General features: G+C 35.5%; 1 protein-coding gene across 8 annotated transcripts in view; it reads right to left on the bottom strand.

Moving 5' to 3' along the window:
* sorbs2a (sorbin and SH3 domain containing 2a) overlaps nt 1-17,595 on the bottom strand; it is a 68,983-nt gene that overhangs the window by 37,379 nt on the left and 14,009 nt on the right. For 5 of the 8 annotated variants that reach the window (XM_051106940.1, XM_051106950.1, XM_051106960.1 and 2 more), the window contains exons 2-5: nt 6,253-6,308; nt 2,686-2,712; nt 1,699-1,823; nt 777-1,361 (exon numbers count right to left, since the gene is read on the bottom strand). In XM_051106940.1, coding sequence (XP_050962897.1) covers nt 777-1,361; nt 1,699-1,823; nt 2,686-2,712; nt 6,253-6,262 — 747 coding nt within the window. In that variant the 5' untranslated portion in view covers nt 6,263-6,308. The remainder of the gene's footprint in view (nt 1-776; nt 1,362-1,698; nt 1,824-2,685; nt 2,713-6,252; nt 6,309-17,595) is intronic. The other 3 variants (XM_051106978.1, XM_051106986.1, XM_051107002.1) reach the window with 1 other exon arrangement.

Raw genomic sequence — 17,595 nt, 5'->3', positions numbered from 1 at the left:
TAGTTTCTTAGTATAATTTCATAAAAAAAAAGAATAAAATAAATAAATAAATAAATAAATAAATAAATAAAGAAAGAAAGAATAAAGAATATATAATACAAATATTATGAAATTAAAAACATTACTTTTACATTAGTTCCCCCCCAAAATTTTGTTGCCAAAAATGTTGCAGCCTAAATGTTTATGCTTAATAAATTTTATGTTGAATTAAACTAAATATTTCTATATATTTCTAAATATCTACTTCTATAGTATAATAAAATATCTACTATATGTTCTCAATTAACAGAAAAATAGCTTTAAATAATCTATTAGCTTTAAATAATCAATTTACATAAACTATTAAATTTTCACAAATTTATTTTGCAAGTAATTAGATTAATCGAAACATCATGTAATTAATTAGATTAAAAAATGCAATCAACTGACAGCCCTAATAATAAGAAGAATCATTATTAATAATTGAATACCAATAAGTATTGAGCAGCAAATCAGCATATTAGAATAATTTCTAAAGGATCACGTGACATTGCTGATTGGAGAAATGGCTTTTAAAAAATCAGCTTTATTATGACAGAAATAAATTACATGTTGAAATATATTCAAATAGAAAAGAGTTATTTTAAATTGTAATAATATTTCACTGTTTCTACTGTATTTTACAGCCTTGGTGAGTATAATAAACTTATTTAAAAACATTTAAAAACTTAATTATTTCAAACTTTTGACCAGTAGCATAAGTGTACATTATCACTGTAAATAAATGACAGTAGTACCAACAAACTGCTCGCTGGTCTTGGTGGTACAACAGGGGCTTGCGTGGGGTCAGCGGGGTCCACTGCGTTTGTCCTGGATTTAGTCTCAGGCCCTGACTGAGTCTCTGCTTGGGGTTCTGGACTGCGAGGAGCTAACTGGATGGAGAGAGAGGCTACGTGTGTTTCAGAAGTAGCAGTGGGGTCTTGAGGTGGGGGAGCAAATGTACTCTTCGGCTTAGTTTTAGATTTAGGTTCAGTTTTAATAATTTTCGTCTTGTTAGGGGCTGCATTCAGTTGGTCATTTGAAAATTTCGAAGATGACAATTTGCTCCCCAGAACCCGAGTGATAAAACTGTTAGCATTAGCCTGTTGGGACAAGGGGGGCTCCTCGAGGGGGGCTCCAGAGGTGCTAGTGGAGGTTTGGGTAGTCTTAGAGTATGAGTATGAGGAAGTGGCGCTAGACTGGATGGTGTAAGAGCCTGAGGAAATGGCATCATCACTCTGTGGGGGAGAGAGGGAGGCATTTGACAGCATTGCGAGGGAACTATAAGATGGGGGGTTAGGGGTCATGTGATAGCTCTCTCTCCGAGGGGGCGGCAAGGGGACCTGACAGAGAAAAGGTCAATTCAAATATATAAAGTCAGTTCAAATAAAGTACATTTTCACAGTGAAATTTCAGTTTGACTGCTTTAGGGATGAAGAGAATCACACTTGATATGAACACTTGTCTAGACACTTCTAGAAAAGACGATGACCAATAAGTTGTGAAGCAAAAATAATTCTGAAGTAATGCATAACATGAAAAATGAGGATTGTTTTTTTGAAAAAAAAAAAAAAAAAAAGTTGAAAAAAATGAATACAGTAAAAAATTTAACAGAGGTATGATCAAGAAGCAAGAATGCAATAACAGCTCATTAAAAAAATATTATGAATAAATATGTACCGGAGTGGGAGATTTCTTATCCTGTAGATTGGGTCTAACGCTGCGGAAGCCTTTAGAAGTCAAGGACGAGCTGCTGGCATCTCCATTCCGCAACCCCTCAGACACACTGCGTGAACGCCAGGCATCTACACACAAATAAAAAATAAATAAACACCCACAACACATATATTTCTGTCATGACAAGTCTCTGAGAGTTTAGCATTGTAATATACATGACAATGTTAATGTGTTTGCTCTTGGCAGAATAGATCTACTATGCTGCTGCGGAAGAGCAAGTACTTAGACTTGCTACTGCCAACACATCCACAGACATGCTGCTGTGAGCATGTAGGAAATACTGCTGCTGCACATAACACATACAATTACCCCTATATATAACATATATAAAAATCACCCCATAGCAAATCTATACAGGTGGAGCTGGGGAAGGTGAGGGGCTTCTGAAGCACACTGCAACTGCTAGAGAACGTTCTAGCCAAATATTTGAATGTTGAGCAGCAAGCTCATTGGCTGTTGATGTGAAAAGAACCAATCAGCTGCACTGTGTGATTAATAATGTGATTACATCAGACTGAGTTAGAAACCTTTGGCCTGTACCATCTAGAATTTCATGAGTGTTTTTATTAACTAAAACTAAAACTAATCAAAATAAAGCTTATAAAAATACTCTTAGATAAGGAAAATAACTTAAAAAATGTAATACATAAAAATTATAGCAAATGTAAAAATTATAGCAAATGTAAATCTTAAAAAAATAAATAAATTACTAAAAATGAAATGAAAACTGAAAATATAAAAAATAAAATATAATTCAAAATATTATAAATACTATAACAGTATTTACATAATAATAAAAAATTCTATTTATGTAGTAAATAGTGTCTTAGGTATCTAAATAGTTCATGTGGCCACTGTACAGTACACATGAATATTTATGTAAACACATTGATGAAAACAGAAACACATACATATCCAACAAACACTTGCCTGAATCTGATGACTGGGAATCACTACCTGTGGAAAAAAAAAAAAAAAAAAAAGGACGTATTAATATAAACATGATATTGTGACAGTGCAGTTACTATGATGACACTAATGACCACAGAAAATCAAGACAAAAGACACAAAACATGCAGAAGGGTCATACCCACTGAAATTATAGAAGAACATAGCTAAGTTTCTTTTTAAATAGCTCCAATGATATTCCTATATTTTGAACTACTAAGTTGCTAAAAAGTTTTTTTTTTCTTTAGTCATGTCTTATTTTGCATGTATTATTTTGCTTATTTGAATTACACTATGTGTCCTGCCATTTGTGCCCCCTCAAAAATAAGGTGCATGACAGCCACAATATGGGAATGAAAAGAGAGATGCAGAATTACAGAGAACCGGAAGATTACAGAGCAGAAGCTGCTGTTGAACACAGAGAAGTAGAGATGGCTAGTAAGACCACACAATGTTTGAAACACCTACTCCTCTCATACGCCACTCATAATGATCATTAAAACTAAAACATAAGTAAACCTGCAGAGTGGAAGAACAGAAACTTACATTTTTGAACAAAAACTTAAAAAACATTGATTATGGTCCTGTATATTGCAATAAATGAACACATGCTGTCAGCATGACAAGTGGTTTCAGCATTGTATGGGCTGTTACAAGTGAAAGTGAAGGGCATGGTCTCCATGCTGCTATTTAAATTGACATCTTTTGTATTTCTTCAAACCAGTCTGTGCCTTAAACAATTCAGCATTAAAAGAATACAACAGTGCATCTGTGAACGCATGCTTGACTGCCTGTCTGTGGCCAGCGGCTTTTCAAAAATTAAAGACGTGTTGTCATATCTCTGGCAGGTCTTGACAGCATGTCACTTTTTCAGACTCACTCAAGCAGCAGAATATAACAGTGAAAATGCCTGGAACCTTGTAACTATCAGAATAGAAAAATGACAGCTAGTCCTTTTTTTTAAATTAAAATTTGTGAATCCTGAGTGTGTTTTTTTGAAGGTGTAAATGGTTTTATTGATTTAATTACAACCTGAACAGTCTCTCTACAGCATTTAACACATAGTATTCAATAAAACTAACTGCAGACTGAGCATAATTATAATTTTTTTAATTCAGAATCCCGATTAGATTACATGTGGGAAAATATGTCCTATGTCCCATTTATTCAGTAGTATATTATAATTGCGCCAAAAGCTCTTATTTAATGTAGGACTATCAATCGTTTAGGAAGTTCAGTCAAAATTAACTTAAATTGCTCTGATAGTAAGAAAATTCTCATATTACTGCAATATTACTTAAATATGGGTTAAGGCACACAATTAATCACATGAAAGTAGTAGTTCACTTCCAGAACAAAAGTTTAATTCAGTTCATGTATTTTTTTCCTCAGTCATAAAGAAATTATGTTTTTTGAAAGAACATTTCAGGAATTATCTCCATATAGTGGACTTCTATGGTGCCCGTGAGTTGTAGAACTTCCAGAATGCAGTTTTAATGCAACTTCAAAGGGCTCTAAATGATCCCAGCCGAGGAATAAGGGTCTTATCTACTGAAACGATCTGTCATTTTCTAAAAAAAAATACAAATTTATACACTTTTTAACCACAAATGCTTGTCATGTCTAGCTCTGCGATGTGCATGCACACTATTAATACAATTAGGGAATTTGACCTTTGACCTTCTTTGCACGTTCACTTTGTAAACACTGGGTCAGTACTTCTGCAGTGATATAGAACAATTTTGAAGTTGGAGGAGAAAATGAGATGGGAGTTTTTTGACATACCCTAACTGTATTGAACCGGAATGCACAGAATGCATACAAAGCTAGACAAGAGCAGCATTTGAGGTTAAAAAGTGTGTCTTTTTTTATTTTTCTAAGAAAGTGACAGATTGTTCCACTAGATAAGAACCTTATTCGTTTAGAGCCCTTTGAAGCTGCATTTAAACTGCATTTTGGAAGTTCAAATTCAGGGGCATCATAGAAGTCCACTATATGGAAATAATTCCTGAAATGTTTTCCTCAAAAAACATAATTTCTTTATGACTGAAGAAAGAAAGTCATGAACATTTTGGATGACAACAGGCTGAGTATATTATCTCTAAATTTTTGTTCTGGAAGTGAACTATTCCTTTAACTTTTTATTAAACTATAACCACTCAAAATAAACACGGTAAGCTGACAAGCTTAATTTACAGATGTTAAACATTTACAGGTGTGATACATATTAAAGAGGCAATATAAAATTGGCCCTGGAATATTAATTCAAACACAGAACAACACTAAGAGGATTTAAATAAAGACAAAATTTTAATTTTAAAAAATTTAACATATATTCACAGCATAGAAGATCCTAAATCTAATGCCTCTGTTTTCATCTCCTAAGAGCTAAGGAGATAAAAAAAGGAAAAAAATAGACAAATGTAGCAAGACAAATATGGAACACAACAGATGTAGTGAACACATGTAAAACAAGCACACATAACACACATAAATAGAACACCAGGAAGAAAACCCATTTGAATAACTAAGGCAGATGAAACAACAGTAAGCAAAAGGAGATAAAACATTCTAAATCTTTATTTTAAAGAGCTGTCTATTATACAGCCCTGCTCTATCACTGATACCTGCAGCAGCGTACAGGTTGGGTGAGCTCTGGACCCTCTTCACAGGCCAGAGGGTGAGCAACAGGGATGCTCTTTTATGAGCATGTCCTCCGCTATCTGTAGTATGTTTGTTTGCACACGCAGAAGCACACATGCAAAACAAACAGAAGCAAAGCACATGCATTGTCAATGCAACATTATTGCAGCAAAAGATATGCAAAATATAAAAATAAATAAATAATACAATTAAATGATGCACATTACCGTTCAAATGTTTGTGGTTCATTAGGTTATTATTTATTTATTTTTTGCAGGCATTAAATAGATCAAAAGTGACCATGTAATGTCACAGTTTCCAAAAAAGTATTTCTAAATTATTATAATTATATATTATATAAATTATATAAATTATTATATATATATATATATTTGTGTGTGTGTGTGTGTAATTGTAATTGCTGAACATGAGATTTCTTTAAAATAAAATAAAATAAAATAAAATAAAAGACAACCCTGAACCAAAACTTTTGAACGGTATTGTATTATAGCAATTAAAGATTAATCTTCCTTTACAAAACAGCATACAACTTGTGCACGATCTGATTTGCAGAGCATTCTGGGAAAGATGACAGATTACAAAGACATTGTTTTCAAACCACACATGATGTGAACACATTTTATATTTAATATATTAATGTAGACCCTAATTTTGTACCAGTAATAATACTTTATTTTTTCAAAATGAGTTTTGAGCAGAACAGAGCTTACTGTGTAGAATATTCTAGCATATCCCACAATAAAATGCATTTAATTTGATGTTTTATTTTGATGGACAAACCAGAAGCAATTACTGCACCTCTCTCTTGACACAAAATGTTACGATGTTACAACTTTCACACAAAATTTGATTAAAAATGAACTGTTTTGTTAATAACGGACTTACCTGTATTCATGATGAAGATCTCCACTGATCTGTGTTCTGAAGAAGGACACTTTCACCTGTAAAACACAACAACTATTCTTAATAATCTCAAAAGCATCTTAATCTACATAAATAGAAGCTTGCACTGACTTTAATGTTGTTTAATGGCCAATACCGCATGCTAAAGTGCCTAAACTGTTTAGCGACTGTGTATTTTTATTTAGCAGTTCTGTGACTAGTACAGGTTATATTTATTCAGAGGGACAGATATAGAGGATATTCTGTTTTAAACATGTTTGTTGTGTATCAAATGGAGACGTAGACCTTAATATGGATCCATGACAGACAACAGCTAGAAACTGTGGCGTCAGTGTGCGCGTGTGTCTGCGTAGTAATACTCTGACTGACACCAGACAGTCTGGACACCAGGAATACACTCGATGTGCCTGCGATGTGTTAATTTTACAGTGCACGATACACATATTTCACTCTCCCTCGTCACTATCAGTATTTGCAAACATGAAGCGTGAGGTGTGGAATGTGTGTGGTGGAATCTAATCATAGCATTTCTCATATAAATACTAAATAATGTTGCCCAATAGACATGTGAACAAGATAACAGATAGAAATTATGTTGAGTTAATGTTTTGATAATATCGCTCCACTTTAGAATAGCAACAGTCGAGGATTTCCAAACACAAAAAACTGATAATGTCTCTCTTGTTCACTGAGGCTAACGGGGAGCAGACATAATAGATTAAAGAGTGTTAGAGAGAGCAAGTGAGAAAGCACTTAGACAAAAATAAGATCCAGTTGTCAGATATCCCATCGCCACTGACAGATTTATAACTTGCCAAGAGAAACGTTCTGCACTCAGGGAGTGAAAATGCTGTCAACACTATTTGAGTCTCTGTAACTTCAGCTATGGCTTATGGCACCATTGTTGTCCTGATGTAACCCAGAATTCCATAGTAAAATCAATTAACTTTTAAATGAAAACTATTATGAAGTCTTGGATAGATGTAGCTGACTAGACACGCTATAGCATAGATCACAGATTGCCTAAAGATCACAGATTGCCTAAAGCACTTCTCAATATATTCATTTTTTGATTGTCCCATATACATTGAAACTAATGCAGAAAGAACACTCTAGAACGATTTTCATAACATGCTGTGTGACCCAGCTCAAGCCATGAAGGTTCTTCCCTAACTTGGTGGGCCCAAAATAAAGACACTAAAAGCACTAATAATAGTCTGTAGCATCTTTAAAAAGAATGAGTCTCTGGGTCATCAAGTAAAGGAAGCAAAACACAGACTATTTAAGGATCATATGCGCTGTGCAGTACCAATTTACTATTTTAATATGAAGCTGTCCCATTGGCAACACACTATTTTATGTTGGTGAAGTTGTGGTGAATTCTTAGTAGTCTGTACAATCTTATTCATACTTTTTCATATAATCTCCTTATGCCCCAGTGAGGTTTAGGCTTAGAGGTGGACTTTCACACTTAGCTCTGCAAATTGATACAAATTTGCCACCAATTCACCAAAATATAAAACTGTTACATTATCTAACGAGACTGTGTTGCATATTTCATGGGTATCAAACTTAGTGCATCGTGGTACTCTCGTGAACGAAAGTTGAAGACTGACACGGAAGAGAAGAAATTGATGAATAAAGTCGTTATTTTAGTTTTCTTTGTGCACAAACGTATTCTTGTAGCTTCATAATATTAAGGTTGAACCACTGATGTCACATGGACTATTTTAACAATGTCCTTACTACCTTTCTGGGCCTTGAACGTGTCAGTTGCGATGCTATCTATGGGTCAGAAAGCTCTCTGATTTTATATTAAAAAAAAAAAAATCTTATTTTGTGTTCTTAGGATGAATAAAGGTCTTACTGGTTTGTAACGACATGGAGGTGAGTAATTAATGACAGAATTTGTATTTTTTGGTGAACAAACCCTTTGATATTAACCCTGCAAGCTACAATATAATTTACAAGAAAACTAGGAAAACATTTTTTTTTTCAAAGATGATGCTAGGTTATTTTAGAGGTATGTGATATTGACAAAAATTATTTTTGTTGTTGTTGTTGTTTGTTTGCTTTCCACAATAATTAGACCATATTTTGCAGAGTGTGTTTTTGAGATAGTACCTTGGTTGGTTTGAGATTGTCGTGATTAAATGGATAGATAAATAAATATGAAGGTAAAATTGCCAGTAGGCGAGGGCTGTTGTCTTTATGAATGACTTTATTGAATCACTGACTCAAATGAGGTTCATTTGATAACAAAACACACTGCGTCAGAAATGCACAAAAACTGACATAATTGTGTCTAAAATGTTAAATCAGTTAAATTGAGATGGCACTAATATTTGAGAAAACACTCTTGCTCATGTGATATTGCTAAATCTGGACACCTGCAGGCTGGATTGGACGAATCCGACCTCAGGTGCTGCCAAAGAGCCGCATTAACCAATCAGAAAAAAAAAAAAAGAATTATATTTTTAAAGTCAGGGCAATTATCATTGTCATGATCAAGTACTAGAGTACTTGTGCCCATACCTATTGGACACATTTGTTTGCACTCCTGCTATAGATGAAATCTTAGACAAGGAATTGAAATGGACTCGACTGACAAATGTATTACACTCTTACTAATATCATTAATTTTCCTTATTTTTTAACTCCTCCCCATCATCCATCTGGGTTAACTGTGGTATACTGTATGTAACTCCAGCCTTTTTACAATCCAATTCCTAAAGGGGAAAATCAAGTCCTGTCCATCCAACCTCAAAATGCTTTATTCTGATCCACAGCTGCAGCTTTGAGCACCTGATTAGTTACTGGCAATATTAGTGCAAAGCCCTCTGGGTGCACTTGAGTGTGACAAACATTCAATGCCATCTGCAGCTTGTGTTAACAGGCAATTAAGCTGGCATTTCCGTTATGTAATGGACTAGCTGCCACGGCTATACACTTACTGTAATTCTCCATTGTTTGACAAGGCTAGGCTGGAAGATATTTGTGTTTTCAGATATTCAGTTTTTGGCACAAATAGCCTAAGGCAGCTCAGTACAGATTCTGTCAGTAGCTTGTAGTTTTCATAACATGACTTAGACACTAATAAAGTTATCCTTAGCTATTTTCTAGCACACATATGGGCTTTCATACTTCAGATTGCTAATTGAGACATTTTTAACCAGGCATTAGTGGTAACAAATTCAGTTGCTGTCTCTTTAAATTCTCTATTTCACACACACTCACATGGCCTATGGAATGTCAGCACTATAGATCAGCATACAGTGACAGGACAGTACATGGATAAAGTTTCAATGGGCAGACCAGAGGCATCACAACAGTTGTATGATGAAACACACACTATCATTCTTTTTGAAAAAGAAAAAAAAAAAAGTCTCCTATGCTCACCAATGCTTGCATATGTTGGGAAAAAATACAATATATTGTGAAATATTATGAATGTTCTACTTTAAAATGTAATTTATTTTTTGATCAGTCTTCAGTGTCACATGATCTTTTAGAAATCATTCTGATATGCTAATTTTGTGCTCAGGAAAAGAAAAATCTTATTACAGTTACAGTTCAGAAAACAGTTGTTCTGCTTATTATTTTAGTGGAAATCATGATACATTTGTTTTCATGATTCTTTGATGAACAGAAAGTTCAAAACAGCATTTATTGAAAATAAACTTTTGAAACATTATAAATGTCACTTTTAATGAGTCTCAGAGTAAGTACTTTTTACATACAGTTCATGTTATATATAGTCCAATTCTAAAGTGTTAGATAAAGGAGTGTTGTCAAGACCGTATGATCACCTCAGATAAGTTCTCAAAGGATCTTTCTCATTTTGCGAAGGAGTAAAATACAGGAAGCAATACTAGAGCAATATGATACAAGGGAGGAAACACAATCTCAAATCATGAAATCCATCATAAAGTTCTTGCATGCTTCTCAAAAACAGACTGTGATCATAAATATAGACTGTCTGCAGGAAACTGATCTGACAGATGATTCAAAGGCATTCCGACAACCATGAGAACATTAATATGAACCATATGACAGAAAATATTTTACATGTGACAGCACTACAGATTTATTTACTATTTATACATCTACAGGCATCAATCAACCTCTCCATTAAAGTAATAGTTTGATGGAATAAAGTCAGTGGACTCCAATGTTGTTTTGTTTGCTTTCAAATGGACAAAATCAACTGAAACATTATTCATGTTTTGCATTCATTTTGAATTAATTATTGCATTAAAGCAGAACTCCACTTTCATAACAACAATTTACAAATAATTTACTCACCCCCTTGTCATCCAAGATGTTCATGTTGTTCTGTCTTCAGTCGTTAAGAAATTATGTTTTTTGAGAAAAGCATTTCAGGATTTTTCTCCATATAATGGGCTTCATTGGTGCCCGATTTTGAACTTCCAAAATGCAGTTTAAATGCAGCTTCAAATGTCTCTAAACGATCCCAGACGAGTTAGAAGGGACTTATCTAGCGAAACGATCAGTCATTTTTTAGAAAAATAAAAATCTGCATACTTTTTAAGCACAAAAGTTTGTGTAGCACAGGCTCTGGGATGCACGTCCACGACACTATGAATCACGTCTAAGTTCATTGTCTGTGTACTCCGGCTCAAAAAGATAGAGTATGACGAGCAACTCTATCTCATTTTCTCCTACAGCTTCAGAATCATCAGACATTGTTGTACCTTTTTGTTTGTACACAGCGTTTGACTTACATGCACTGTCTTAGTCTTTGCGCATTCGCTTTGTAAACACTGAGTCTGTAGTTCCGCCTACGTTCCACGTGACCTTTCGACATGATTTAACAGTGCGTAGTGTCATGGACGCGCATCCCAGAGCCTGTGCTACACAAGCTTTTGTGCTTAAAAAGTAAACAAATTTTTATTTTCCAAAAAAAATTACCGATCGTTTCATTAGATAAGACCCTTCTTCCTCGGCTGGGATCGGTTAGAGCCCTTTGAAGCTGTATCTAAACTATATTTTGGAAGTTCAAAATCGGGGCACCAATGAAGTCCTGAAATGCTTTCCTCAAAAACCATAATTTCTTCATGACTGAAGACAAAAAGACATGAACATCTTGGATGATGAGGGGGTGAGTAAATTTTTGTAAACTGTTGTTCTGAAAGTGGAGTTGGAACAGAGTATCTGGCACCTATTAAGGGAGAATTTCATTTCCAGAACAAAAATGTACAGATAATTTACTCACTCCCCCCTTGTCATCCAAGATGTTCATGTCTTTCTTTCTTTAGGCATAAAGAAATTATGGTTTTTGAGGAAATCAGTTCATACAGTTGACCTTTATGGTGCCCCCTAGTTTAAACTTCCAAAATGCTGTTTAAATGCAGCTTTAAAGGGCTCTAAATGATCCCAGGCGAGGAAGATGTGTCTTATCTAGTGAAATGATCAGTTATTTTCTAAAAAAATATCTTGTCTAGCTCTGCCATGCACATGCATACTCTGTGCACTCGGTTCAAGACAGTTAGGGTATGAAGAAAAACTCTCATTTTGTCCTCCAACTTAAAAATCTCCCTACATTGATGCAGAAGTACCGACCCAGTGTTTACAAAGTCAACGTGCAAAGAAGACCAAAAGCCTTTTACAAAGAAGGTAAAACAGTGATGTAGGGCAATTTTGAAGTCATGAAGTCATGTCACGAGCCGGAATACACAGAGCTAGACAAGACGAGCACTTAAGGTTAAAAAATGTAGAAATTGTTTTGTTTTTTTTCTTCATTTTTAAAGTTTAAACTCGGGGGCACCATTAAAGTCCACTATATGGAGAGAAATACTGAAATGTTTTCTCCAAAATACATAATTTCTTTATGACTAAAGAAAGAAAGGTGGTGAGTAAATTATCTGTACATTTTTGTTCTGGAAGTAAACTTCTTTAAATCCTTGTAATTCTTAACAGAAAAAGCTTCAGGACTGTTATGTACTTAAGCAAACATGGCATCTATTGATAATATTCCTGAGAGGTACAGTAAAGAATGGCTTTTATTGAGCAGTCACACTTAATCATCTTTATATGACAGAACTAGTAGAGAGCATGTTCGCATAATAAAGTCATTTTTTATCCCATACATAACAGCCGTAAAATCAATGATATATTACGAATCTGCTGTGTGTACGAGTGGATGTGTGTTTGTCTTGTAAAATCACTCTGAATAGACCACCACTGTCGGCCAAAGAATTTGATTTGGAATATTTTTAAACCACCATGACAGATTTAAAGGAGCCAGAGCATTCGAGTCAGCTAAATAAATCAACTCTACATAACTTGATGATAGTATCTACAAAACAGGGGAGGACGGCATCAAGCTTGAGCTGGAAGGACAAAATGAATGCTGATGTTCAGCCTGATTAGCTTTATTCCATCTAAAGCTAGTGGGAGTGAGAGGGGGAAGCTTTAAGAGGTTGTTTTGCTGTTGTGCGTGTGTGTTTGTGCCATTAGAGAGATGTGGAGGCTGTGTGGGTTTCTAAAGTTATACGAAAGTTGTCATTAGTGTTCTATTGGTTGCCCGAATGAATTGGTGTGTGAGTCTAAAAGTTTTGTGTAGATCTTTTACGCTCTTGCCTGCTCCGTCCCTGCCCAAACCACAAACTCTCTTCCTCTCTCTGTCAGAGACGCTGATTCATTAGTGGCTTCACCCGTAACGCCACAAACCACATTCCACTTCCTATTAGTGCAGTGAAGCGTCTGGCACAATACACAGCAAGTAAACGAGGCTCATGTTTTGAACTAAATCAGCTCTTTTAACTGTGTTTACATGAAAGCAGTGTTAAATGCTAATAATATAATGCTAAATGCTAAAGGAAGCTAGAATTGAATGAGAATCTAGTGGGAAGTTATGAACATTGATCAGAAAGTCTTTCTTCTATACATTTTATACAATTTTAAAGGGGTCATTGGATGCATAATTCACTTTTACATTTTGTTTGAACATAAATGTATGTTGGCAGTGTAAAAATCTACCCAATGTTTTTTTTTTTTTTTTAATCCCTATAAATAATACTAAGATCAAGCCATCCTTGGCACTTGGCAGAGTGACATAGTTCTGCACAGGCCCCTCCCACGATAGTTGATTGACAGTGTTGTTTTATCTTAGACCCGCCCTGAGTGAGCTGTAAACTGTCTGCCATTGTTTTGATGCCGGAGCAGGAGTAGACAAAAACGTCTCCTAAGCAACTGAGGTGTTTTGTTGTTGGATGTAATAACGAACATAGCAGTCATCATTTACTGCTGACATCTGAGCCACTGAAGACACAGTGGAAAACATTTGTTTTTGAAGGGAATGCACCCCCCCTGATCTACCTAAATGTGTCTATGTTTACACAAATCATTCGTGATTCACCTACACCTACAGAAGAAGTGAGTATAAGGTTTTATATCCTAATAATGTGCTAGTTAGCAAGTTTCATGGCTAAATGCAGCTAAAGTTTACAGTCTCAGAGAGAAGTGCTCATCACCGCACAGAAGAGAGGGGCAGGCTGAGCAGAGCTCATTAGCATTTAAAAGGCCATGTCCCAAAATGGCTTGCTGTGAAAAGAGCTCTTTTTGACAAGGTAAAAAGGGTGTTTTTTACACTACCACTGAGAAATTTTAACCAAAGTATGTTAAAGACTTCTCAGTAAGACCCTCAATAATCATATCAACTTGTGGAAAATGGGCATCTGAGGACCCCCTATTAAAACAAATTTGCACAAGTTTTTAAGTGCCTCATTACGAATCACACTAAAGTTTGGGGTCGGCTATTGCCGACTTTACCAGATTTATTTAAACCTGATCTCATGACGAAAACGTACCTGTGGGAACCTTTTACAATACGCGAAATATGTAGTGCCATGTACGTTTCATGACATATTTGATTTGAAATGTCCACTGAGTGGAGCTAAAAGAGTGTTCGTTTTTTTTTCCTCAGAACAGATGAACATACATATGGTATGTTTCATGTGATGTTGGTTTTGTAGGTGTCACCACAGTTCTGACTTGAAATCTCCATTGAGTGTCGTTATAACTCTAATGCTCCAAGACACAGTAAAATAACACACCATCTGTACTACACCTAAACCCAATAGTATGAACAAAAGTGAATGTGAGGTAAAAATGCAATCGGAAGCATGCCATTTTAGCTTGTTTTTTGATCTCTCATCTTTCAGGTCTTTCATCATGAGTCATGTTTTTCATGGGATTCGTACCGAAGGATTCCGTATTCTAAATGGTGTGTTCACACCAAACGCGAATTAAATTATTTGCTTGTTCGTCAGGTGTTGTGCCCATTTTTGACTCCCACCAAATTATTAGCCTCTCTTGTTGAAATCACTACATGATTGCCTAATCCTAACCCCACACCTAACCCTAAACCTACCAATACTAGGGGGTAGTAATCTGGCACAACACCAGAAAGCAAAACTGTGTAGGAAATAATCACAAGTGCTCGCTGTTTAACTGCCTCTAGTGTTAATTTCTGTTGGAAACTGCAGTGATGTGTACTTATTGGTATGTATTTCACGCCTTGCAGAAAAGTTCCCACAGGTAAATTTCGTCATAAGATCAGGTAGGGTTTATTTCATTTTGACTGAAATCGAGCCATCATCAAACAATGTTAGAGAAAATCGAGAAAATGATTTTGGAAAGTAGTCCTGCTGGCAGTGCTTCAGTATTGCAGAGTAATTTCTTTTTTTTAAAATGTGGTTTACAGTAGAATGTAGTAGATTATATTTACTGTATCATGTGCTTAACTGTGTGACACAGGGCAGTATGGTTACATGATGATCTCAGAAAGCAATAACGCTGTAAAATAAAGCAGAGCTCCATCAGTCAGGTTTAATTCAGTTCACTTCTGCCTCATATTATTTTAACCGTTATGACTGGAACATGATCCAGATTCTTGCTACTGTGACAGACATAGAAAATCCTACACTGGTGAAAGCCACAACCACAAAGACTTTTTGCTGGCAGAAATAAACCTTTATAAAACATACGACAATATGCCCATGTGTTATACTCATATTCACAAAGAATCATGGGAAACCACAGACACAGAGAAAAAAAAATCCAATAAATAACCTAACACAGAAAGACACATGCATTCATTGTGAAAGGAAAGGAAATTAAAAAATTAAAATGTTGAAATTCTAAAAGACACATGCAAAAAAAAGGAATTAAAAAGAACTAAGGTCAATATATTCAGTTATATTAATTTATTTACACAATTTTGCTTCTTAAAGGAGAACTCCACTTCCAGAACAACAATTTATAAATAATGTACTCACCCCCTTGTCATCCAAGATGTTTATGTCTTTCTTTCTTCAGTCGTAAAGAAATTATGTTTTTTAAGGAAAACATTTCAGCATTTTTCTCCATATAATGGACTGTTATGGTCCCCGATTTTGAGCTTCCAAAAGGCAGTGTAAATGCAGCTTCAAACGATCCCAAATGCGGTTGTAAACAATCCCAGCCGAGGAAAAAGGGTCTTATCTAGCGAAACAATCTCAAATGCTTGTCTTGCCTTTCTCTCCATGAACTCTGTGTATTCTGACTGTTAGGGTGTGTTGAAAAACTCCCATCTCATGTTCTCCCTCAACTTCGAAATCGTTTTATGTCGCTGTTTTACCTTTTTTGTTGAAGGTGTTTGATCTTCTTTGCATGTTCACGTTGCAAAGACTGGGTCGGAACTTCTGCAGTGATGTACGATGATTTTGAAATGATTTTTGAAGTTGAGGGAGAAAATACGATTGGAGTTTTTCGACATTACCCTAACTATCTTGAGTCAGAATACACAGAGTTCAGGGAGAGAAAGACAAGACGAGCGTTTGAGATTAAAAAGTATTTAAATTGTATTTTTTTAATGAAAATAACCGACCGTTTCGCTAGATAAGACCCTTCTTCCTCGGCTGGGATCGTTTATAACCGCATTTGGGATTGTTTGAAGCCACATTTAAACTGCTTTTTAAAAGTTCAAATTCAGGGCACCATATCAGTCCATTATATGGAGAAAAATGCTGAAATGTTTTCCTCAAAAACCATAATTTCTTTACGACTGAAAAAAGAAAGACATGAACATCTTGGATGACAAGTGGGTGAGTACATTATATGTGAATCTTTGTTTTGGAAGTGGACTTCTCCTTTAAGTAAGTAAATCTTGTCTGGAAAAGACAAAAATACTGATGAAGCACATGACATTTTTGCAGTGCAGTACATGTACAGAGATGACCTTTAAAAAATATGTGACAGAGACAGAGAAAAGGTGACTACTCTTTCTTTAAGGAGAAAGGTCACAACATGTCAGGGCCACCATGGCGGGCACACTTACAGACTGTCACCACTTAAGATTGCATTTGTGTGTGTCTGTGTAAGTGCGTATGCCCCTATTTAAAGCTGTACAAAAAAAGAGCAGTAGATAAGCCATTTTAACTACCAGACTCACCTATCTCTTTAGTTTTCATTTAAGTCAGGCAGCTGAATGTGAGTTACATTATATTTATTTCCACATTAAGTCAATTTTGGTGGTGACCAACCAAACACATAGCACTTAAATGCAAATTCAGTTCAATTCTGAAGACAGCAACTGTATCCTTCCTTCAGAATTTCAAGCCAGACGTCCAAAATAAATATGAACGCAGACACAGCAAGTCTCGGGTCCCTTCCGAACACAAGACCCATCCAAATAAGGAAGAATCCGTTTCGTTTGTCTCGGAACAAGCTTCTGAAACAGTGCCAAAATATTTGCTTGGTACATTTTTGCGTGATATTTGTCAAAGCTTTACAACTTAAAAACCTTGTGTCAGGAGTTGCAAAAAGGAGTTTGAGAGACTCAGGGTGGTTAAATACCAGCTGCTGTTGCTGGGTCCAGATTGCTCGCTTGGTTTCCCTACTGACCACAGATATTCTAGTTAACTCCAACCAGGCACTTCTGTTTCCCTGGAGCTTTAACCTTATGATCTCCAAAACAAAACAGACCATAAAGGCTAATGAAACACTGCTGGTCCAAAAGAGAGTTTTCAATTAAATCCAATATAATGATTTACTACAGTCCAGTCTTTATTCCTGATGCTCTGTTAAACTGAATAGAATAGAAAAAAACACTCAAAGTTTGATTTACAATCATTTTACCACTGTATAGAAGTTGCTATATTTGATTTTAACAGTTTTGGCGATATGTAGCATTAAATCACTTGCTCACTAATGGATCCTCTGCAGTGAATGGGTGCCATCAAAATGAATGTTCAAGGAGATGCTTCTGGCCAAAATATGAGTCCATAAACCATAATAATGGTTCATCCAGTGAAGCCGTCC

The sequence above is a fragment of the Labeo rohita genome, chromosome 1, assembly GCF_022985175.1.
Source record: "Labeo rohita strain BAU-BD-2019 chromosome 1, IGBB_LRoh.1.0, whole genome shotgun sequence".
Classification (NCBI taxonomy): Eukaryota; Metazoa; Chordata; class Actinopteri; order Cypriniformes; family Cyprinidae; genus Labeo; species Labeo rohita.
The sequence above is the reverse complement of the archived record's forward strand: the minus strand, read 5'-3'. Positions and strand labels throughout refer to the sequence as shown.